Raw genomic sequence first — 21,109 nt, 5'->3', positions numbered from 1 at the left:
CAAGAGAAAATTAATTAGTGGCCAAAATAAAATTTTCTAGTAAGAAGGGAAATCTTATATTAAAGTATTAATTTTATATTATACAATACAGTATTAATTTAATATCAAATTAATACTGTACATGATAAATGGCTCACAATATACATCAACGGAAATGGTTTTAGTCATTAGTTTTGGGATTCCAATAAGGAATATATCTAAATGGCTCTCTGGGTTTTACTGTTTGAAGTATGCAACTTGACTTGACAAGTTCTCTTTTAATATTATTTATGCTCTCAATTCTTAACACTCACTTCTTCACTGCTACTTGAACACATCCTTATGCAACTTGCTTTTATGCAACCGATTTAATCAAACATTTTAGCAGACACAAGACTAATGTTAGGTTCTCTGTTAGTTGTTCTCCGACGTGTTTTTAATTTTGAATTTGAACACATCTCCACTGAACAACCTGCCTACCAGTTCTTGAATCTAGGCTGTGTTAGGGTAGTACCCTTCCAAAGTAAGTCATGCATGATCTTTGAATATTAGGTACCAGTTTTAGGGCATACATACAACACATTTACCTGTGGTTTTGGCCTTTTTTTTTAAGTTCATCCATGGCACCATTACATAGTAACTCTTTTCATGGTTAACCAAATTCTTTACATTTTGTACTTTTTGAAATGGAGAAAAGATATTAAGAAATTTCTTTAGCACACTTATTTGTGTTTTGTCATGTTTCTCATATTCATTTACTATTATTATTAACCGTAAAAACAACATGGCCAAACCAGTGATCAGCAACCGAGCCTGCCTCACCGAGAGTCGATTAGTAATTTTGCATCTGATAGAATGCAGAAATCAATGCATCTATGAAAAGTGAGAATTTTGACAATACCATACATGTAAAATACAATGCATACCATACAATAAACTTTAGCCCAGTCAAACAAAATTATTATATTTGCCATTTATGACTGATACAATGTACTGGCAATCCTTTATCAGTTTTTTACTCTTACCAGGACCTTAAAATCACTCTAATATGACTGATAAATGTTGTGATAATTCAAGTATTGATTAAGGTTTTCTGTTTTCTATCTAATCAATATTCTACAAATGCAGTTTTGTCTGCTTTCTTATGTTTTTCTAAAAACTTTAACGAGATTAATAATATGCATGGTAAAATTTTTATTTTATTTACATAATTCAAAAACTTGTGTCCTCAAAACGGCAACAAAACACATACTGTACAAGAAAAAAAATAAACTACTATTTTACAATTATTCACTGGAAGTGCTTCAAACTGCACAATAAATATACTACACTAATTACAATCATAACAATTTCCCAGCATCAGTCACACTAAATGCACTTTCATTTATAAGTGAGCATACTTTAACCTCATGAAAGCTGAACACATTATTTACAGGGAATTCTTATTTTAAGGTACTAAATTTTCAAAATACAGCACAACAGCCTGCTTTACATAATAACTAACTCAGGTATAAAATATGCTTGAGTGAATAACAATAATCTAATAACAAATACCTGTACCTGTACCATTATTTGAATGATATAAAGTGTAATTTATAGAGAATGTATGGGGCAGACAGGTTGGGCAAAGCTTAGTCCTCTATGTCACTGAAAAGGTAATTAAATTTGTGCATGACTATGGAATGCTGTGTGATAAGACTGCATTTCGTACAAGATAGAAAAATAACCAAAATCACTGTTTGAGACTTGCTACATAAACCATATGGTGTTAAAAAACATGGTACAAAACACTACTTATGCAGTTTTTTCCTGTAAACTCCGTGTTCAAAATAATATATCCCTTTCATATTACTTTAAAGTTTGCTTCTTTTTTCTCTTATCTCACTCCACTAAAGGCACTCTGTGCAACCAGCAAATTCATATGCCATATACTGTACATAGTGCGAAGACATTCTGATACCAAAAGGGTACTGGAAGAGACTGCTCAAGAGATAAATATCATCACTGAATGGTGGAATAAGACAGCAAAAATAATGTCAAGACATGGTAAAGATATCTTAGTACAGAGCAATAGTAAAATATTGTAAAACTGAAACTTGGTATTTTAACAAAGAAGGAGAGGATGGGATGCACTTGAAAAGACATACCAGATAAAGGAAAAGACAAAAAGACGCAAAATAAAAACACCTGGAAAAGGTTCATTTAAAAACCGAGACACTGGCTAGGGATTAAGCAGAGAGGAAGGCACAAACATTCTGAGAATTATGCAGCATACGGCGCATTAACTGTCAAATCCACAATGGCATAACATCCAAAGAATAAGAGTCTTTAATTTTTCTTGGAAACTTGATATTTTCAGTCCTTGTGATTTTAAGTGGGAGCTTATGGATTTACAGGCTCTAAAACCAACATATGAAGTGCACGAGCACCCTGGCTCAAAACTTGAAACCTTCTCTAGTAAATAGTTATATATATCAAAGAAAAAAAATTATTGGCACAAAAATCTTTCCAAAACCTAATTACAGTACAACAAAAAAATATACTGACCTTTAATTTTCATATACCAAGGAATAACCACATTCTTACTGCCAATACAGTATTTAAAGAACCACAGATACATGTTTCAAATACAATTAATGAAGCACATGTATCTGAAAAGATATAAAATAGGAATAGTTTAGAATACAAACATAGAATGCTTTCAGAATTGAAATACCTGAAAGCCTGACGAGGTAGTGACTGAAGAATTACCTGAAATTTCGAATGCTCATGAGCATCCTGTCCCTCAAAGAGGTCAAATGGTTGAAGTGTCTACAGCCACTGCCCTTTAGAGCAGTTGAAGAATACGTACACAACATGCAAGTTCCAGTGAATACACTTTACCCCTACATAAGTAACAAACGAGGTTTGAATCTTTCTGAATACTTAGATACAAAACTCTTGAGCTCAAGCATCTATGTTGTGGCATGATGGTATACATAATACTTTATGATTTATACATTACAATTGCCAGATGTGTAAAATATAATACTACTGTACAGCAGTACCAACTTAGACATAGAAACCAAATCAAGTGCAATTATAAATCTATTGCTATACATTCATATGTATTCACAACAAAATAGTAATAACTAATGATGGAGAAATGCTTACTCAAAGAAAACCAAATAGCACTTTTCTCAACCAAAAACACTTCAAGTTGGGAGTTGCTATTTACCAGATCAAAATGGTTTTAATGAAACTTGCTATCTAGCTCAATGCTAAAAGCAATGAACAAGCATTTATTCATATAAGACAAAAAAATATACTTCTAGGGAACTGAATATACCTTGGCCACTGATTAGCCCTGGTAGAAACATGAAAATTCACCGACACCAAAGTATATTTTTAGGATGAAAATACTTGCCACAAGGGTTGGTAAGGAATACATGGGAATTTTATTAATAATTAGCATTGACTATGAAGATATACATATTGAGTGATAATCAAAGTATGTAGCACCAAAACTATGAAGATCAATTTGTGCAAAGGAGAGACTTCCTCAGTAAACAAAGGACACGAGCTAGGAAGCCTATTCATGCTATCAAAAATAACTGTGAGTGATGGTGTCATTAGTTAACTTGAATGGTCTAACAACCACTGTCAATATCAGGTAAGTGTGCTAATAATTTGGTTAAAAAATTTAATGATGACACTCCCCTAGTACAGTAATGATAAAACTTCCTTATTTATGTAAATTAGTTCAACAGTATCTTACTATTTTAAAATGCAGTGTCAATAATTGTGCTATTTTCAACTTACAGTAAACATTAAGATTCTTTGAATAATAAAACACTGCTAATGAATACTAGTGAAACATTATCTTTGACAAAAAACATAATTCACAATGAGACAGCATTAGCATTAAAGTTATAATGATAGCATTTAATTACTGCAATGGCATGTTTTATGAGGCATCAGAACTAAACCTGATTCTCTTTAGAATGACATCTTATGGTCTGAGGAATCCGGTTCAGCAGTGGAAACTTGTCTACTTTTTTGCTTTATGAGTATTCATATGAATTTTCAGATTACTTTTCTGATTGAAGTCTTTACTGCATATGGTACACTTGAATGGACGTTCACCAGTATGAATCCGCATATGTATCTTAAGGTTGTGATTTGTTAAAAACAACTTACAGCAAACTGAACACTTGAAATTTCTTCCACTCTGATTTACCCTATTTCTCTCTTTTGCTAGTTCATAAGGAATTGCCTGAACTGTTATCTTTCCAATTTGAACCTCAGTTATAGGCTCAATTCCTTTAAGAGGAAATTCATCTTCAACCGGATAATGCATAACTGGTTCACCACGGTCTTGCATGTTAGTTCTTCCATAACCTGTATTTGATATTCTCTCCTGGTCAATTTGCTCTACATGTCTTGATTGGTTCCCAGAATAAAATCTTAATATTGGCTTGACGTGGTCCTCAATTTCCGATATTCCCTCTGATCTACTTTCTTTACACCTGTCCACTGGTTTACTGAATGTACCTGTGTATGTTTGGATTCTAACTTTATCATCATCAATGACTTCATTATGAATTAGAACAACTTTCTCTGATTCTTCAAAATCAGTCACTCCAGATTCATATTTGACAGAGAATTCTTGACTACTATCAGTAATAGTGTGTGAAACAATTTCGTTTTTTATTCCATCATTATACCTATTCTTCTTCATTGCATGGATGATTTTGTGCGATTCTAAATTTCTCTTTGTAGTGAATTTTGATCCACACAGAATGCAACAGAAAGGTTTGTCACCTTTGTGTGACCGTACATGTCGCTTGTGATCACTCCTCAGTGCTAACCTTTTGCCACAAATGTTGCACTGATAAGGTCGCTCATTACTGTGAACTAGCAAAATATGTGTTTTGAGATGACCTTTCTCTTTGAACTTCTTGCTACAAAGATTACACGTAAAGGGTCGTTCTCCAGTGTGAACTGTCATGTGCCTTTTCAAATTACTTATGCGGGAAAATTTTTTTCCACAAGTTGGGCACTTTCCAACTTTGGTTTTCATCATATTGTGTAATCCACTGTGCAGAATCATATGTCTCCTTAGAGTATAAAAACTCCTGTATATTCTTCCACATACGAGACATTCATATATAGCTGGCCCTTTTGAGATATAATTTGTTTCTGAATAACTACTGCATTTTATTGTTTTGGGTGAGATGGCATTCTGCTCCTGTTGTTCATGGATATCCTTGGAGTCATACTGGACAGAATCACCATTCACTTTCCCTGCTACCTGTGTATCAATCTGTATTCTACATAATGCACCTTCATAACTGTTAATATTTGTAGGCTCATCATTTTCATCTAAATCACTTTTCTTGGGGTAAGCATGACTAGGTTCATTCTGAAGACTATTTGTTTGGTTACTATACACTCGTATAACATTCTCCTTCAAAACTGGTTCTGTATCCTGAATAAACATATTTCCAACACTTTCATGAGGCACAACTTCCCGAGGATAAACACCTGTATTAGTCCTCAATAATAGTTCGCCTGTCACTTTTTCCTGTTCCTCCATTTTCAGTTGTCCCTGAAACACACTGTTTGTTTCCTCCTTTTCACAGATGGTAAGATGATGGGTCTGTTCTTCTTCAGTGCTACTGTCAATAACAGTAGTAATGCCCTCAGATTCACCATCATGCAAACTCTGAGTTGCGTCAACACTCACCTCCTCTCCAGAATGCTTATTTTTTCTCATAGCATGTATTATCTTGTGTGTTTCTAAATTATGCATATATGAAAATTTTAAGCCACAAACTGCACAAGTAAATGGTCTACCTTTGGAGGGTGACTTTGAATGGGTTCTCATGTGTCTTTTCTGGTCACTTTTTTGGATGAATTTTTTGCCACATATATTGCAATCAAATGGTCGCTCACCTGTGTGAAGCATTGTATGTGCTTTTAAGTGGCTATTCTCTTTGAACTTTTTATCACAGTGATTACAACTAAAGGCCCGTTTGTCAGAATGTACTAGCATATGTCTTTTCAACATATATTTTCTTACAAAAATCTTTCCACAAACATTACATGTGTTCACAGGTTCAACTAAATGATCCCCAACACTGGCCTCTGCGTCTTCTGATTGACTTTCACCACCGTGCTCAACATGGGCCCTGAAGTGAGTGTGCAAATGACTGCTATGTTTGAAGCTTTTGTTACACACATTACAACTGTATGGCCTTTGACGTGTGTGGCTCCGCATATGAACTTTGAGAAGGCTATTTTGAGTGAAGTCTTTAATGCATAATGTACACTTAAAAGGACGCTCCCCTGTGTGATTTCTCATATGAATTTTCAAGTTAGTGCTTGTTGTATACTCTTTTCCACACACCTGGCATTCAAAAGGTTTCTTGCCTTCTAATTCCATCCGTGCTCTTTCACTGAATGTTAATGGTACAGTTATAGACGATTCATTGGATGGTGAGGGCATTTGACCTTCCAAATCCACAGCTTCAATGTTGTGAATAATGTCTTGAAGGTCCTCATCTCCCATCAACTCATGTGCAGTGATACCTTCAATGGACTCTTGAGCATAAGGATTCTCCTCTTGGTTGACATGGACAAACTGATGGGAATCAAGAGCGCTCTTTGAGTTAAACACTGCATTGCATAAAGTGCATGTATAAACTGTCTGCCCTGTATGGCAATTCATGTGCCGGGTGTAATTACATTTATATTTGAACTTCTTACCACAAATATCACAAGAATAGGGATAATTAAGTGAATGTAAGATCATGTGTGACTTGAGATTAGATTGAGAACGAAAGTCTTTGCCACAATCATCACAGTGAAAGGGTTTCTCTCCTGAGTGGATGATTAAGTGTTTCTTCAAGTTATCTGCCTTCCGAAACTCCTTGCCACATATAAAGCACTCAAACAGTTGGATGCCTTGATGAAACAACATATGTCTCTTTAGTCTATTCTGATTCCTAAATTCTTTGCCACACTCAGAGCAGTAACAAACTACCTCATTATCATGAGCAATTTTATGCAAAACATAATTTTTAGAGTACTTGAAAACTTTATCACAAATAGTGCATTTAAAAGGCTTTTCATGGCTATGAGTTACCATGTGAGATTTCAAAAGGTTGTTGTTTTTGAACCTTTTGGGACACAGATGACAACCAAATTCCCGCTCACCAGTGTGACACTTCAAGTGTTCCTTAAGGTAACAAAGCTGCGTGAATGACTGCTGGCAAATCTCACAAACATATGGCCGATAACCAGTATGACGCTTAATGTGCTTTTTGAGGTTACTATTTTGATTGAACTCTCTCTCACAAACAGTACATTTAAATGGCTTCTCACCAGTATGGATAAGAACATGGGCATTGAGATGGCCACGTGCACGAAATGATTTCTCACACAAGCTGCACTTATATGGTCTTGTGCCGTTGTGAATAGCCATATGCTTTTTCAGGTTGTCACACCTTCTAAATGACTTACCACACATGCCACAAACATAAACTTTTTCTCCATCGCTTTCTATAACCTCCATTTTTCATGTCAATTGCTAATATATAGATAAAAACTAAAGCAAGTTCTACAAAAATATATCACCATATAATATGACTGATCAGCTGCCACAGAGTTGCATAAATTTTAATGAATTTTCAAGTAAAGTTACCACACTAATAATTGAAAAGATATTTTCAAATAATCCTAATAATATCCTATTTGAATTTTGTATTTAATATCATTCTGAGGACTAGCAATAATACTCATACAACATTAACTATTAATCCAAACAGTGCATTCACAGTTCAAAATTACAAAAAGTAAATAGCAAAGCAATTTACCTCAATACAAAATGATAGTAAAAGAACAATCCCTATACAGTAATCCAAAAATATCAATCATACGTCAAAACATTAAAAATTTCCCAAATACTATTTGCTTACTCTAATGAAGAATAATTTTGTACAAGATGCAATTACATCAAAACTTGCCATTCACAAAATAATTTCTTAGTACTATTGTACCTGAACTAACAGGTTAGTTTCTTAAAATGTACAAAAGATTAATCTAGAATTCTCAAACAACCCATATATATTTAGTTCCAGCATTGCATCCATTTTCAAACAAGAAACTTTCCATTTTTCATGGCTGCATCTATATCCTTTGGAGGTTTCATCTTGAAACTTCATACCTTATGTAGCTGACGACAGCCAGCATCAGCTAGCCTTTCATTTCACAAATTTAAAGGCCATTCATTTCGAATTTTTCTGTACATCATATCTGAAACACCTGAAAGGAAAAAATCAATTTAGTATTCTTTTCAATAAAAATTTGCATGTTTCCTATCAAACTTTTCAGTACAATATTTACCATCATCTCTAAAGCTACTACTGTATATGTAATTATGTGAAAAATAATGGTCTAGAAATTTATAAGATTATTTTTTCCATCATTAGTTTTCTTTTTATGTCAGATACTCCTATCACACGATTAGACACAAAAAGTGTCAACTCCACTCTTCTATGTCTAGCACTTTTTAACTTAATTCTTTTCTGGTTCAGGTCGACATCTATACCGTCTCTTCATACACTAGATTTCTAGAGTTCCTTTGAACACTTAATTTACAGCAACATGATCCACAATTTGCCCCAGAATTCCTTTTCAAAGATTCCAGCTCATATCTAAAATGATCTCTCAGCACTTCCAGTTTCCATTTTTCAACAAACACACATTGCAGACTCTGACCCAGTTAAATTTTTGGGTAATAGGCAGGGCAGGGAGACAGAGGTAGGTGTTGCCAATTTCGCCACCTAGCGGAAACTGTTTCTGATATTCAGTGTTACTTGTGGGAGTCCAGGGAGGGTTGAAAATCCCTTCACCTAAGTATGGGCATGGCACCCTAAGTTAGCTTAGGAAAGTAAGTTCTGGTTAGGTCAGGGTATGACATTCTTGGAAAGGTTAGGTTAAGGTTGTTTTGGTTAGGTACCTATAACCAGTGCCAGTCCATGTGTCCGAACAGAAATTTAGTTCAGCCAATCTGTTTCCCACTAGGCCAGGTAAGGGCATAGCACCCTAAGTCAGGTTGGGAAGGTAAGGGCTGGTTAGGTAAAGACAAGTTACTTTAGGAAAGATTAGGTCTGGTCCATTTTCACGATCAAATTTCTCACGCCAACCTGTCTCCCTACCCTGTGGGAAATTTGCTTTGATTTTTTATAGTAGCTAGGCTATTACTTTTCAATCCATCAAAACAACCTAGGTAGTAGCACATTAACTTTACGTCATGCACTACAAAATGTACATCCTATGATAGTACTGCCCTTCACCCTGCACCCCTTGGTTAACTATCTAGTAGTAAGAGCAAGAAGTACCCATCACCTGACCACCTCCACTGCTCAATGGCACCTTTCAATTTGCTGTTAATGAGTAGTAGCCCAAGTAGCTAATCTTCATAGGTCTTTATGTTGGACAAGCTTCCCCTTGGCTAGGTTACCTTGCAGTACAAGATTCTTTAGAATTTGACAACGTAATTCAATTTGATTGACAGTATACTAACTGTCGACGGTAATGCCGTAAGGACTCCTACTAGCTAGGCTATACTAGTAACTACCTACTAGTAGGAGTAGGCTACAGGTAACCAAAAACACCCAGGTGCCTAAGATTTAAATTAGTGCTGCCTAGCTACTTAGATCTACCGTATTATTACCTTAATATGTTTCTCAGACAATCGTACAATGTAATCTTAACCTTGAAATAATTCAAAAAATTGCTCCCGAAGGGTAACTATTGTGTGATAAGTAGTAGAATACTAGTCACAGTTGCCTAAACTCTCCAGAAACGAGTAAACACATCGTCTTCTATTGGCGAGTGTTTGTTTACATGTAAAATTTATGAATAAACGATTTTAAGTTAAATTCTTCATTTGTAAGAGGACACTCTAGTGAAAACAAAACTACAATATGTACTTATTAATATCTTATGCTTAATGTGGGATTGAATTTCAAAATTGTGACCAATTAAATGAGAATTGCATATATTGAACAATAGAAGACTCTGTATTCCTCCTAAAGGTCTTTCCATAGATTCGTGTACTTTAGAGAAGTGAAAATCATCTTGAAAGATATTAGACTTCCATTTTGCAACAATTTCATTTTAGCGAAGAACTACAGTACTTTACCATACAATTACTACAGGTTGGTAAAAATGGTGAAATGATAATAATAATAATAATAATAATAATAATAATAATAATAATAATAATAATAATAATAATAATAATAATAATAATAATAATAATAATAGCGCCATGGAGGAGTGGGTTAGGTTGTCAATAGACTTAAGTCAAGTTAAGCAACATTGGGGCTGGTCAGTCGTTGGATGGGTGACCGCTCTCCTCGGCGTTGATCCTTGGGAAAGGATCTTTACCATAATTTACCCAGTCTACTCAGCTGTAAATGAGTACCTATCCCTGATGGGGTAGGGTCCAGCTATGGGTTAAATAACAAAACTCAGCAATGATGGAAAGAAATGAAGGAATAAACGACAACGACGTAAATGGAACCTCTGGCAACAGAGGAGCTTCGTCCGGCAACCAGGTATTCAACCCAATTGAAGGGGAAGACGGTCAGGTACTTGGAGGTCGTCATCCAGCAACTGATCACCACAACGACAGTAATCAACAGCCTGAGATTGGAGCTACAGAGGCAAAAAGGAAGAAATGGACAAGAGAAGAAAATAAGGAAATATGGAGATGCTACATCAGAAGCAACCCGACGAGAGAGGATATAGAAGAAGATTGGTCAACATCTGGAATGAGAGGAATAACACCCCCCAAACAGAGCAGAGGCTGGCAGACCAAGTAAGGTATCATAAAGAAAAAAGAACTGTCTCTCCCCAACAGAAAGAGAGGAACTGGAAAGGGAAATGTCACACGACAACGAATTACACGAGGACGAACTGAGAGACGATGCCACCACGAAGGACGACAGGGAGGATGAGGTATCAAACAACGACACACGAAGAAACACAGACGAAGTAACAGAGAGGACGGAATGGGGTAGAAAAGATTAGACAATGGATGGAGCCAGATACCCCTTAAACGCCGGAGCGGTAAATAAAAAATGACTCCCGTATGCCGGAGTTTGAGAGTGAGCGCGTAAGCGGAAAAAATATTTTTTTCAAAAAATCACAGCGCGCTTAGTTTTTTCAAGATTAAGAGTTCATTTTTGGCTCCTTTTTTTCTCATTGCTTGAAGTTTAGTATGCAACCATCAGAAATGAAAATATTATCATTATCATATATAAATAATGCGATATATGATAGCGCAAAAACGAAATTTCATATATAATTGTATTCAAATCGCGCTGTGCGCCAAACGGTTAGAGGTAACAAGTTGCTTTTTTTTTCGTTGTAATGTGCACTAAATTGCGATCATTTTGATATATAACATATTGTAAAACAATAAAAGCAACACAGAGAAAATATTATCACAAAATGATGCATGAATTCGTAGCGCGCGGATGTAAAAAAATAATTTTTTAATAAATTCACCATAAATCGAAATATTGTTATAGAGACTTGCAATTTGTTTCAAATGAAGGAAAATGATTGAATATTACGATACTGTAAGAGTTTTAGCTTACAAATGCAGTTTTTTACCATTTACGAACGAGTTAAAGTTGACCGAATGTCGAATTTTTGTTAAAAGTTTTTTTTTATATGCAAATATAAAAAAAAATGAGAAATGCTACAACCTTCCAATAATTTTTGTTATATTGTGCATGTTTTTTTTTTTTGCGCACATTTTCATATATAAAACTTTAAAAAAAGCGTAATATGAAAAGGCTCAAATATTAGGAAAATGTGACCTACGCGTTTCTGAGATTTTCGGCCGAGAATAGGCGCGCGGACGGAATAAAAATATTTTTTTCAAATATTCACCATAAATCGAGATATTGTTCTAGAGACTTGCAATATGTTTTAAAATAAAGATAAATGATTTGTATATTACTAGACTGTAAGATTTTTATGTATAAATGCGTTTTTTTTGACCTTTTCGGTTGAGTCAAAGTTGACCGATCGTAGTTTTTTTTTTCGTACTTATCGTACTTTATATGCAAATATTTCAAAAATGATAAATGCTACAACCTTTCCAATATTTTTTGTTATATTGTGCATGTTTTTGCGCACATTTTCATATATAAAACTATAAAAAAAGCGTAATATGAAAAGGCACAAATATTAGGAAAATGTGACCTACGCGTTTCCGAGATTTTCGGCCGAGAATCGGCGCGCGGACGGAATAAAAATATTTTTTTCAAATATTCACCATAAATCGAGATATTGTTCTAGAGACTTGCAATATGTTTTAAAATGAAGATAAATGATTGAATATTACTAGACTGTAAGATTTTTATGTTATAAATGCGTTTTTTGACCTTTTCGGTTGAGTCAAAGTTGACCGATCGTAGTTTTTTTTCGTACTTATCGTACTTTATATGCAAATATTTCAAAAATGATAAATGCTACAACCTTCCAATAATTTTTGTTATATTGTGCATGTTTTTGCGCACATTTCCATATATAAACCTTTAAAAAAAGCGTAATATGAAAAGGCTCAAATATTAGGAGAATGTGACCTACGCGTTTCCGAGATTTTCGGCCGAAAATCGTCGCGCGGAGGGGAAAAAAATATTTTTTTCAAAAATTCACCAGAAATCGAGATATTGTTCTAGAGACTTGCAATATGTTTTAAAATGAAGATAAATGATTGAATATTACTAGACTGTAAGATGTTATAAATGCGTTTTTTGACCTTTTCGGTTGAGTCAAAGTTGACCGATCGTAGTTTTTTTCGTACTTATCGTACTTTATATGCAAATATTTCGAAAATGATAAATGCTACAACCTTCCAATAATTTTTGTTATATTGTGCATGTTTTTGCGCACATTTTCATATATAAAACTATAAAAAAAGCGTAATATGAAAAGGCACAAATATTAGGAGAATGTGACCTACGCGTTTCCGAGATTTTCGGCGAGAATCGGCGCGCGGACGGAATAAAATATTTTTTTCAAATATTCACCATAAATCGAGATATTGTTCTAGAGACTTGCAATATGTTTTAAAATGAAGATAAATGATTGAATATTACTAGACTGTAAGATTTTTATGTTATAAATGCGTTTTTTGACCTTTTCGGTTGAGTCAAAGTTGACCGATCGTAGTTTTTTTCGTACTTATCGTACTTTATATGCAAATATTTCGAAAATGATAAATGCTACAACCTTCCAATAATTTTTGTTATATTGTGCATGTTTTTGCGCACATTTCCATATATAAACCTTTAAAAAAAGCGTAATATGAAAAGGCTCAAATATTAGGAGAATGTGACCTACGCGTTTCCGAGATTTTCGGCCGAAAATCGTCGCGCGGAGGGGAAAAAATATTTTTTTCAAAAATTCACCAGAAATCGAGATATTGTTCTAGAGACTTGCAATATGTTTTAAAATGAAGATAAATGATTGAATATTACTAGACTGTAAGATTTTTATGTTATATATGCGTTTATTGACCTTTTCGGTTGAGTCAAAGTTGACCGATCGTAGTTTTTTTCGTACTTATCGTACTTTATATGCAAATATTTCAAAAATAATAAATGCTACACCTTCCAATATTTTTTTGTTATATTGTTGCATGTTTTTGCGCACATTTCCATATATAAACCTTTAAAAAAAGCGTAATATGAAAAGGCTCAAATATTAGGAGAATGTGACCTACGCGTTTCCGAGATTTTCGGCGAAAATCGTCGCGCGGAGGGGAAAAAATATTTTTTTTCAAAATTTTTTCAAAAATTCACCAGAAATCGAGATATTGTTCTAGAGACTTGCAATATGTTTTAAAATGAAGATAAATGATTGAATATTACTAGACTGTAAGATTTTTATGTTATAAATGCGTTTTTTGACCTTTTCGGTTGAGTCAAAGTTGACCGATCGTAGTTTTTTTCGTACTTATCGTACTTTATATGCAAATATTTCAAAAATGATAAATGCTACAACCTTCCAATATTTTTGTTATATTGTGCATGTTTTTGCGCACATTTCCATATATAAAAACTATATAAGCGTAATATGAAAAAGGTACAATATTAGGAGAATGTGACCTACGCGTTTCCGAGATTTCGGCCGAGAATCGGCGCGCGGACGGAATAAAAATATTTTTTTTCAATATTCACCATAAATCGAGATATTGTTCTAGAGACTTGCAATTTGTTTTAAAGTGAAGGTAAATGATTGAATATTACTAGACTGTAAGTAATTTGCTTACCCCCCAAAAAAAAAAATATAATATATATATATATATATATATATATATATATATATATATATATATATATATATATATATATATATATATATATAGATATATATATATATATATATATATATATATATATATATATATATATATACTATATATATCTATATATATATATATATATATATATATATATATATATATATATATATATATATATATATATATATATATATATATACATATATATATATCTATATATATAAATATATATTATATCTATATATATATATATATATCTATCTCTATCTCTAACTCGCATATATATATATATATATATATATATATATATATATCTATATCTGTATATATATAATATACGTAAAATATATATTACATTCTTCGATTCTGGTACCAATACATAAATAAAAGGAATGCAGGTGACACTTCTCTTTTCGCATACATGAAATGTCTTATTATTATTTTATCATGCACACATTCAGATATATAAAAAAATTGTAATAAATATAAAATAAATATAAAATAAATGCAGAATACTCACTCGTAATCCTGACTCTTCGTTCTATTCTTGTTTTCTCCCTCCTCCATTGAAGAGTCTTGCATTTTTTTTCCACTCGACATGACGAGGTACAGGTGGAGGAGGGAGACGCGCGCCCTTACTGCTGATGGAACCCGGGGGCGGCCCCGTGCGCCCTCCGCTGTCGGTTTAGGGGGCGCGCTCCAATACATGAACCTTAGTGTGATACTTTACGGTCACACCTACCCCTAATCCTGCAAAGAGCAACGCCTTGCAGAGACGACCCAGAAGAACCGGGTGTCTCTCCTTCTGCCATCATTATGGCACCACCCGGCACCGTTTCTTTTGCCTTCGCCCTTTCTAAGGTCCTACCAGTATGGTGTTACCACCCCTGGCTGCAGCCGACACGCAGGGCTCCACTACCCGACGAGAAGCGGTGAGGCGGGGCCGGCAGCAAGAGGGTGGGGGCGTCGTCAGCAGGGGCGTCGTCAGCAGGGGCGGCGACAGCAGGGGAGGGGTGTCGTCAGCAGGGGCGGCGACAGCAGGGGCGTCGTCAGCAGGGGCGGCGGCAGCAGGGGCGGCGGCAGCAGGGGGTGGCGCAGCAGGCGGGGGCGTCGTCAGCAGGGGCGTCGTCAGCAGGGGCGTCGTCAGCAGGGACGGCTGGCAGCAGGGGCGGCGGCAGGTCGAGCGAAGTTGGCCCTCCTATCTGCCCTTTCCTCTAGGGGCAGATCTGCAGCTCGGGGGGGCAGGGGTCAGTTATGGAAGGCCACTCATCGGGATCGAAGTTGATGAGGGCATTCCCGGCGACCTCTAGGAACTGTGCGTGGGTCAACCTCACAGGGAAGATTGTCACCGCGGGTATCCCACAGTACAGTAGTTTAGGCATATTTGGAGGGCCCAAAACTGGAAGGATGTATTTGAGGAGCTTCTGTGTCCACCTTCTGGTTCTCCTGGCGAAGGGATAGTACTGGATGAGCTGATCAAAGAGATCAACTCCTCCCATGTGCATGTTGTAGTGCCCAATGACAGTAGGCCGCTCGGTACGAAACTCCTCAAACACAACTCGGCCCTGTCGACGTGTCTTCTTCCGCTGTACGATCTCTTCTTGGATGGGTTCATGACTCGTCGTAATCATGGGGACGAGTCGGGACACCCTTCCACAGATGACGAAGACAGCGCCCTTCCGCCGCCACTCTGTCCTCTCCCTCTTGCCAGGTGTTGCGGATGACTAGCGAACCTCTTGAGGACATCGGGGCCCCACGCACCAACCGAAGGGTACCACTGACAAGTGAACACCTGCTTCATACAGTTTCCTGGGCAGGGATACCGAGTTTATAATAATTATCCATAAACAGGTGATATCCCTGGTTACGGAAACGTCCCACAAGGTTGAATACAGTGCCACGCAAGCGTGGAGAATACCCCGGTATACACTGAAAAGTCCACAACGTATCCAGTGTTGGCCTCGGTAATGAGAAAGAATTTACACCATATTTCTTTGGCTTCTTGGGGTTATACACTTTTATACTAAGACGTCCTTTGTAAGGCATCATCCCCTCATCCAAAGACAGGTTCTTTCCAGGAATCACGAGATTACTACACCGCTCACGGATATAATCCAACACTGTACGCACTAAAATGAGGCGATCACTGTTATTCCGGGTATGGCCCTTCGGGTTGAAGGCTTGTTGAAGTACCTGTCCATCGCCAGGAAATTATCACGGACATAACGCCAGGCACATTCGGCATATATAAAAAATAACTTCTCTTCCAATATTGCCTGACGTCGATAGCAGGTGTCAAACCAAAATAAATGTGGAGCCCCAAAAAATGTGCCATGTCAATGAGGTTGCAACCCCGACAGGAATACGACAAAGGTCGTCTTCAGCTCATATCGGCAGTACCGAGCGTAGTCCACCGTCTCGTGTACCAGGTATTCCAGCAATTCCCGCGTCAGGAAAAGCTGGATGAATCCCAAAACAGTCAGGGGTACTGGTACGGTCATCCCAGGGGTTGCCGTGAAGGGTGCATGTTAGGAGGGGTGGGGTCCTCCGTCCACCCCTCGTCACTCTCCGACGACCGACCTTCACCTTGGCTGCGCGACGTAGCCGACCTTCTACGTGCCCGTGCGCGCTTGCACGCGCACGGGTGCGGGCACGATGCACACTACCCCCCCCGTCCCCACGTGGCCCATCACCCTCACTTAGGCCCTCACTTTCTGAATCGTCCTCTGCGATAAAACTTGAGCCCGTATCCCCACCCCCCCCCCCCTCCCCCTCCCCCTCAGATTCCCCCTCGTATGCATGAATTCGAGCTCACTTTCGGGATGTGAGCCTCGAACGGACATTGGGGGCAAATATTCATCCTCACTTTCATCGGGACTGATGTCCTCATCACTCGATGACCATCCGCCATCAAAATGAGGACTTGCGACATGTTCCCGATCAAGCTCCGAAAGATATTCGTCTATGTCCCTTGGTTGGAGGCCTCCCAAATGCCTACGAATGCCCCTAAGGACGCCCACATGCTTTCTAGGGGTAACCAAAGGCAAACGATGTGTTCCCGAAACACTTTCAGCCACACGTGGCCGCACAGAACGGCCTTGAGGCGCGGGTCATGCTGGGTGCTTGGCCCCTCGCCAGCATCCATGTCCAAAACTCGCCTTACACGATCCCTTCCGACGGGTAAAACGCGCCTTTCACGGTTCACACGTCGTTGAGACATATCTACGAATGTCTTGTAGCAATACAAATGCTCAAAGTCTCGCACAAGTCCAGACACTTTTCACGAAAGATCGCTCTCGATGGTGCGCTACTGATGCTGGCTGGAGCGAGAAGAAGGAAGGGATATCGGCATGCGCAGGCCTGGGTCACGCCTTCAAAACAAAACAAGGCCTTGATCCGTGGACTCCCAGCATCCCCCAAGGCGCGTGATTCAAAAGAAAAAGTTTTAGGCTGTAGGCCTATAAGTATTTTTTTTCCCGCGAATTTTAAAAAAAACTTTTGTATGTCGACGTAAAATACTCCAGTCGGCACCCGACAGACAATTTATCTCGACGTAAAAATACGTCCAGTCGGCGTTTAAGGGATACAGAGAGAACAAAGATCCCCTCCATTGTGAAAGCCTACACCACCAAGAAATTAAGGGAGAAAAACAAGTGAGGTCAATGAAATAATGGGCATAACTACACCACCACCGTATCACAGAAACAAATAACTTGACAATATGCAGGAGCAAGATTAGTAGCAGAACTGATGGGATTCGAACACCAGCACAACCAACCCAACAGAAACCAAAACAGCAACCTCCTTGGAAAAGGCGCCTGGAAAAGCAAAATCATGGTGATGAGATCTGACTTGAGTAAACTGAAAGAGATGGCAGAAAAGAGGCTAAGAAGCAAGAAAACAGGGAGGAACTCAACGAGAAATACAAAGTACAAGAGAGGGGACTAAACAACACAATAGAAGATGTAAAACAGAGGTTTAAGGCCAAAGCACATAAGATACAACGGTAAATGAACAGGAATAAGGGATACCAACAGAACAAACTATTCGGAACCAACCAGAAAAGACTATACAGCCAAACTAAGAGGGGAAGACAACCACCCAGAAATTCCTGAAGCCGAACCAAGTAAGAGACTCTGGGAAAACATATGGAGCAATCTGGTATACACAACAAACATGCAACATGGCTCCAGGAAGTCAAGGAAGAAGAAACAGGGAGAATAAAACAAAGATTCACAAGAAATCACGACAGACACAGTCAGACACCAACTAAAGAAAATGCCAAACTGAAAGCCCAGTCCCGATGAAGTCCATGGATACTGGCTCAAAAACTTCAAGGCCCTACACCCACGAATAGCAGAACAACTCCAGCATTGTATCTCAAATCACCAAGCACCCAAATGGATGACCACAGGAAGAACATCCTTAGTACAAAAAGACAAGAGTAAGGGAAATATAGCCAGTAACTACAGGCCTATCACCTGCCTACCAATAATGTGGAAGTTACTAACAGGTATCATCAGTGAAAGGCTATACAACTACCTAGAGGAGACAAACACCATCCCCCACCAACAGAAAGGCTGCAGAAGGAAGTGTGTAGGGGCACAAAAGACCAGCTTCTGATAGACAAAATGGTAATGAAGAACAGTAGGAGAAGGAAAACCAACCTAAGCATGCATGGATAGACCTATAAGAAAACCTTCGACATGATACCACACATGGCTAATAGAATGCCTGAAATATATGGGGCAGAGGAAAACACCATCAGCTTCCTCAAAAATACAATGCGCAACTGGAATACAATACTTACAAGCTCTGGAATAAGACTAGCAGAGGTTAATATCAGGAGAGGGATCTTCCAGGGCGACTCACTGTCCCCACTAACTCTTCGTAGTAGCCATGATTCCCATGACAAAGTACTACAGAAGATGGATGCGGGTACCAACTCAAGAAAAGAGGCAACAGAATCAACCATCTGATGTTCATGGACGACATCAAGCTGTATGGTAAGAGCATCAGGAATAGATACCCTAATACCAGACTATAAGGATTGTATCGGGGACATCAGGATGGAGTTTGGAATAGAAAAATGCGCCTTAGTCAACATACAAAAGGCAAAGTAACGAGAACTGAAGGGATAAAGCTACCAGATGGAGCAACATCAAACACATAGATGAGACAGGATACAAATACCTGTGGAATAATGGAAGGAGGGGATATAAAACACCAAAGAGATGAAGGAAACGATCAGGAAAGAATATATGCAGAGACTCAAGGCGATACTCAAGTCAAAACTCAATGCCGGAAATATGATAAAAGCCATAAAAAATAAACACATGGGTAGTGCCAGTAATCAGATACAGCGCAGGAATAGTGGAATGGACGAAGGCAGAAACTCCGCAGCATAGATCAGAAAACTAGGAAACATATGACAATACAAAGCACTACACCCAAGAGCAAATACGGACAGACTATACATAACACGAAAGGAAGGAGGGAGAGGACTACTAAGTATAGAGGACTGCGTCAACACCGAAAACAGAGCACTGGGGCAATATCTGAAAACCAGTGAAGACGAAGTGGCTAAAGAGTGCATGGGAAGAAGGACTAATAAAAGTAGACGAAGACCCAGAAAATATACAGAGACAGGAGAAAGACAGACAGAACAGAGGACTGGCACAACAACCAATGCACGGACAATACATGAGACAGACTAAGGAATTAGCCAGCGATGACAATTGGCAATGGCTACAGAGGGGAGAGCTAAAGAAGGAAACTGAAGGAATGATAACAGCGGCACAAGATCAGGCCCTAAGAACCAGATATGTTCAAAGAACTATAGACGGAAATTATATCTCTCCCATATGTAGGAAGTGCAATACGAAAAATGAAACCATAAACCACATAGCAAGTGAATGCCCGGCACTTGCACAGAACCAGTACAAAAAGAGGCATGATTCAGTGGCAAAGCCCTCCACTGGAGCCTGTGCAAGAAACATCAGCTACCTTGCAGTAATAAGTGGTACGAGCACCAACCTGAAGGAGGTGATAGACGATCAGGCAAGATCCTCTGGGACTATGGTATCAGAACGGATAGGGTGATACATGCAAACAGACCAGACTGACGTTGATTGACAAAAGTCAAGAAGAAAGTATCACTCATTGATGTCGCAATACCATGGGACACCAGAGTTGAAGAGAAAGAGAGGGAAAAAATGGATAAGTATCAAGATCTGAAAATAGAAATAAGAAGGATATGGGATATGCCAGTGGAAATCGTACCCATAATCATAGGAGCACTAGGCATGATCCCAAGATCCCTGAAAAGGAATCTAGAAAAACCTAGAGGCTGAAGTAGCTCCAGGACTCATGCAGAAGAGTGTGATCCTAGAAACGGCACACATAGTAAGAAAAGTGATGGACTCCTAAGAGGCAGGATGCAACCCGGAACCCCACACTCTAAATACCACCCAGTCGAATTGGAGGACTGTGATAGAGCAAAAAAAAAAAAAAAAAATAAATAAATAAATAATAATAATAATAAAGAACTTTTAGAAATGATGAAGCATCTCTGATAACTTCAAATGTAAAAATTTTATCAACATTAGTGTTTTAGGGCTGTTATAGTCTTTGCATCAGGTTTAGGATCGAACTGTAATTTTTTCCCTACCTTTTGCATTATAGTAATCATCAGACCAAGATGCACAAGGTGAAATAATATGTCCATTGGCTTTAAATAACAGGAGTATACAT

The 21,109-nt window shown here is 37.8% G+C and overlaps 1 protein-coding gene across 2 annotated transcripts; it reads right to left on the bottom strand.

Moving 5' to 3' along the window:
* Positions 1–1,165: 1,165 nt before the first annotated feature.
* On the bottom strand, positions 1,166–9,832 carry LOC135221878 (zinc finger protein Xfin-like). 2 transcript variants are annotated; one of them, XM_064259836.1, is made up of 2 exons: positions 9,701–9,832; positions 1,166–8,286 (listed from the first exon to the last, which is right to left on the bottom strand). In XM_064259836.1, exon 2 carries the CDS (start codon positions 7,535–7,537, stop codon positions 4,010–4,012), a length of 3,528 nt encoding a protein of 1,175 aa, XP_064115906.1. In that variant the 5' UTR covers positions 7,538–8,286; positions 9,701–9,832; the 3' UTR covers positions 1,166–4,009. The 2 variants fall into 2 exon arrangements, with proteins under 2 accessions (XP_064115906.1, XP_064115914.1); XM_064259844.1 differs by having other exon boundaries at positions 9,742–9,813.
* Between the last annotated feature and the right edge of the window lie 11,277 nt (positions 9,833–21,109).

This window comes from Macrobrachium nipponense, chromosome 20 (genome assembly GCF_015104395.2).
Source record: "Macrobrachium nipponense isolate FS-2020 chromosome 20, ASM1510439v2, whole genome shotgun sequence".
NCBI classification, from domain to species: Eukaryota; Metazoa; Arthropoda; class Malacostraca; order Decapoda; family Palaemonidae; genus Macrobrachium; species Macrobrachium nipponense.
The sequence above is the reverse complement of the archived record's forward strand: the minus strand, read 5'-3'. Positions and strand labels throughout refer to the sequence as shown.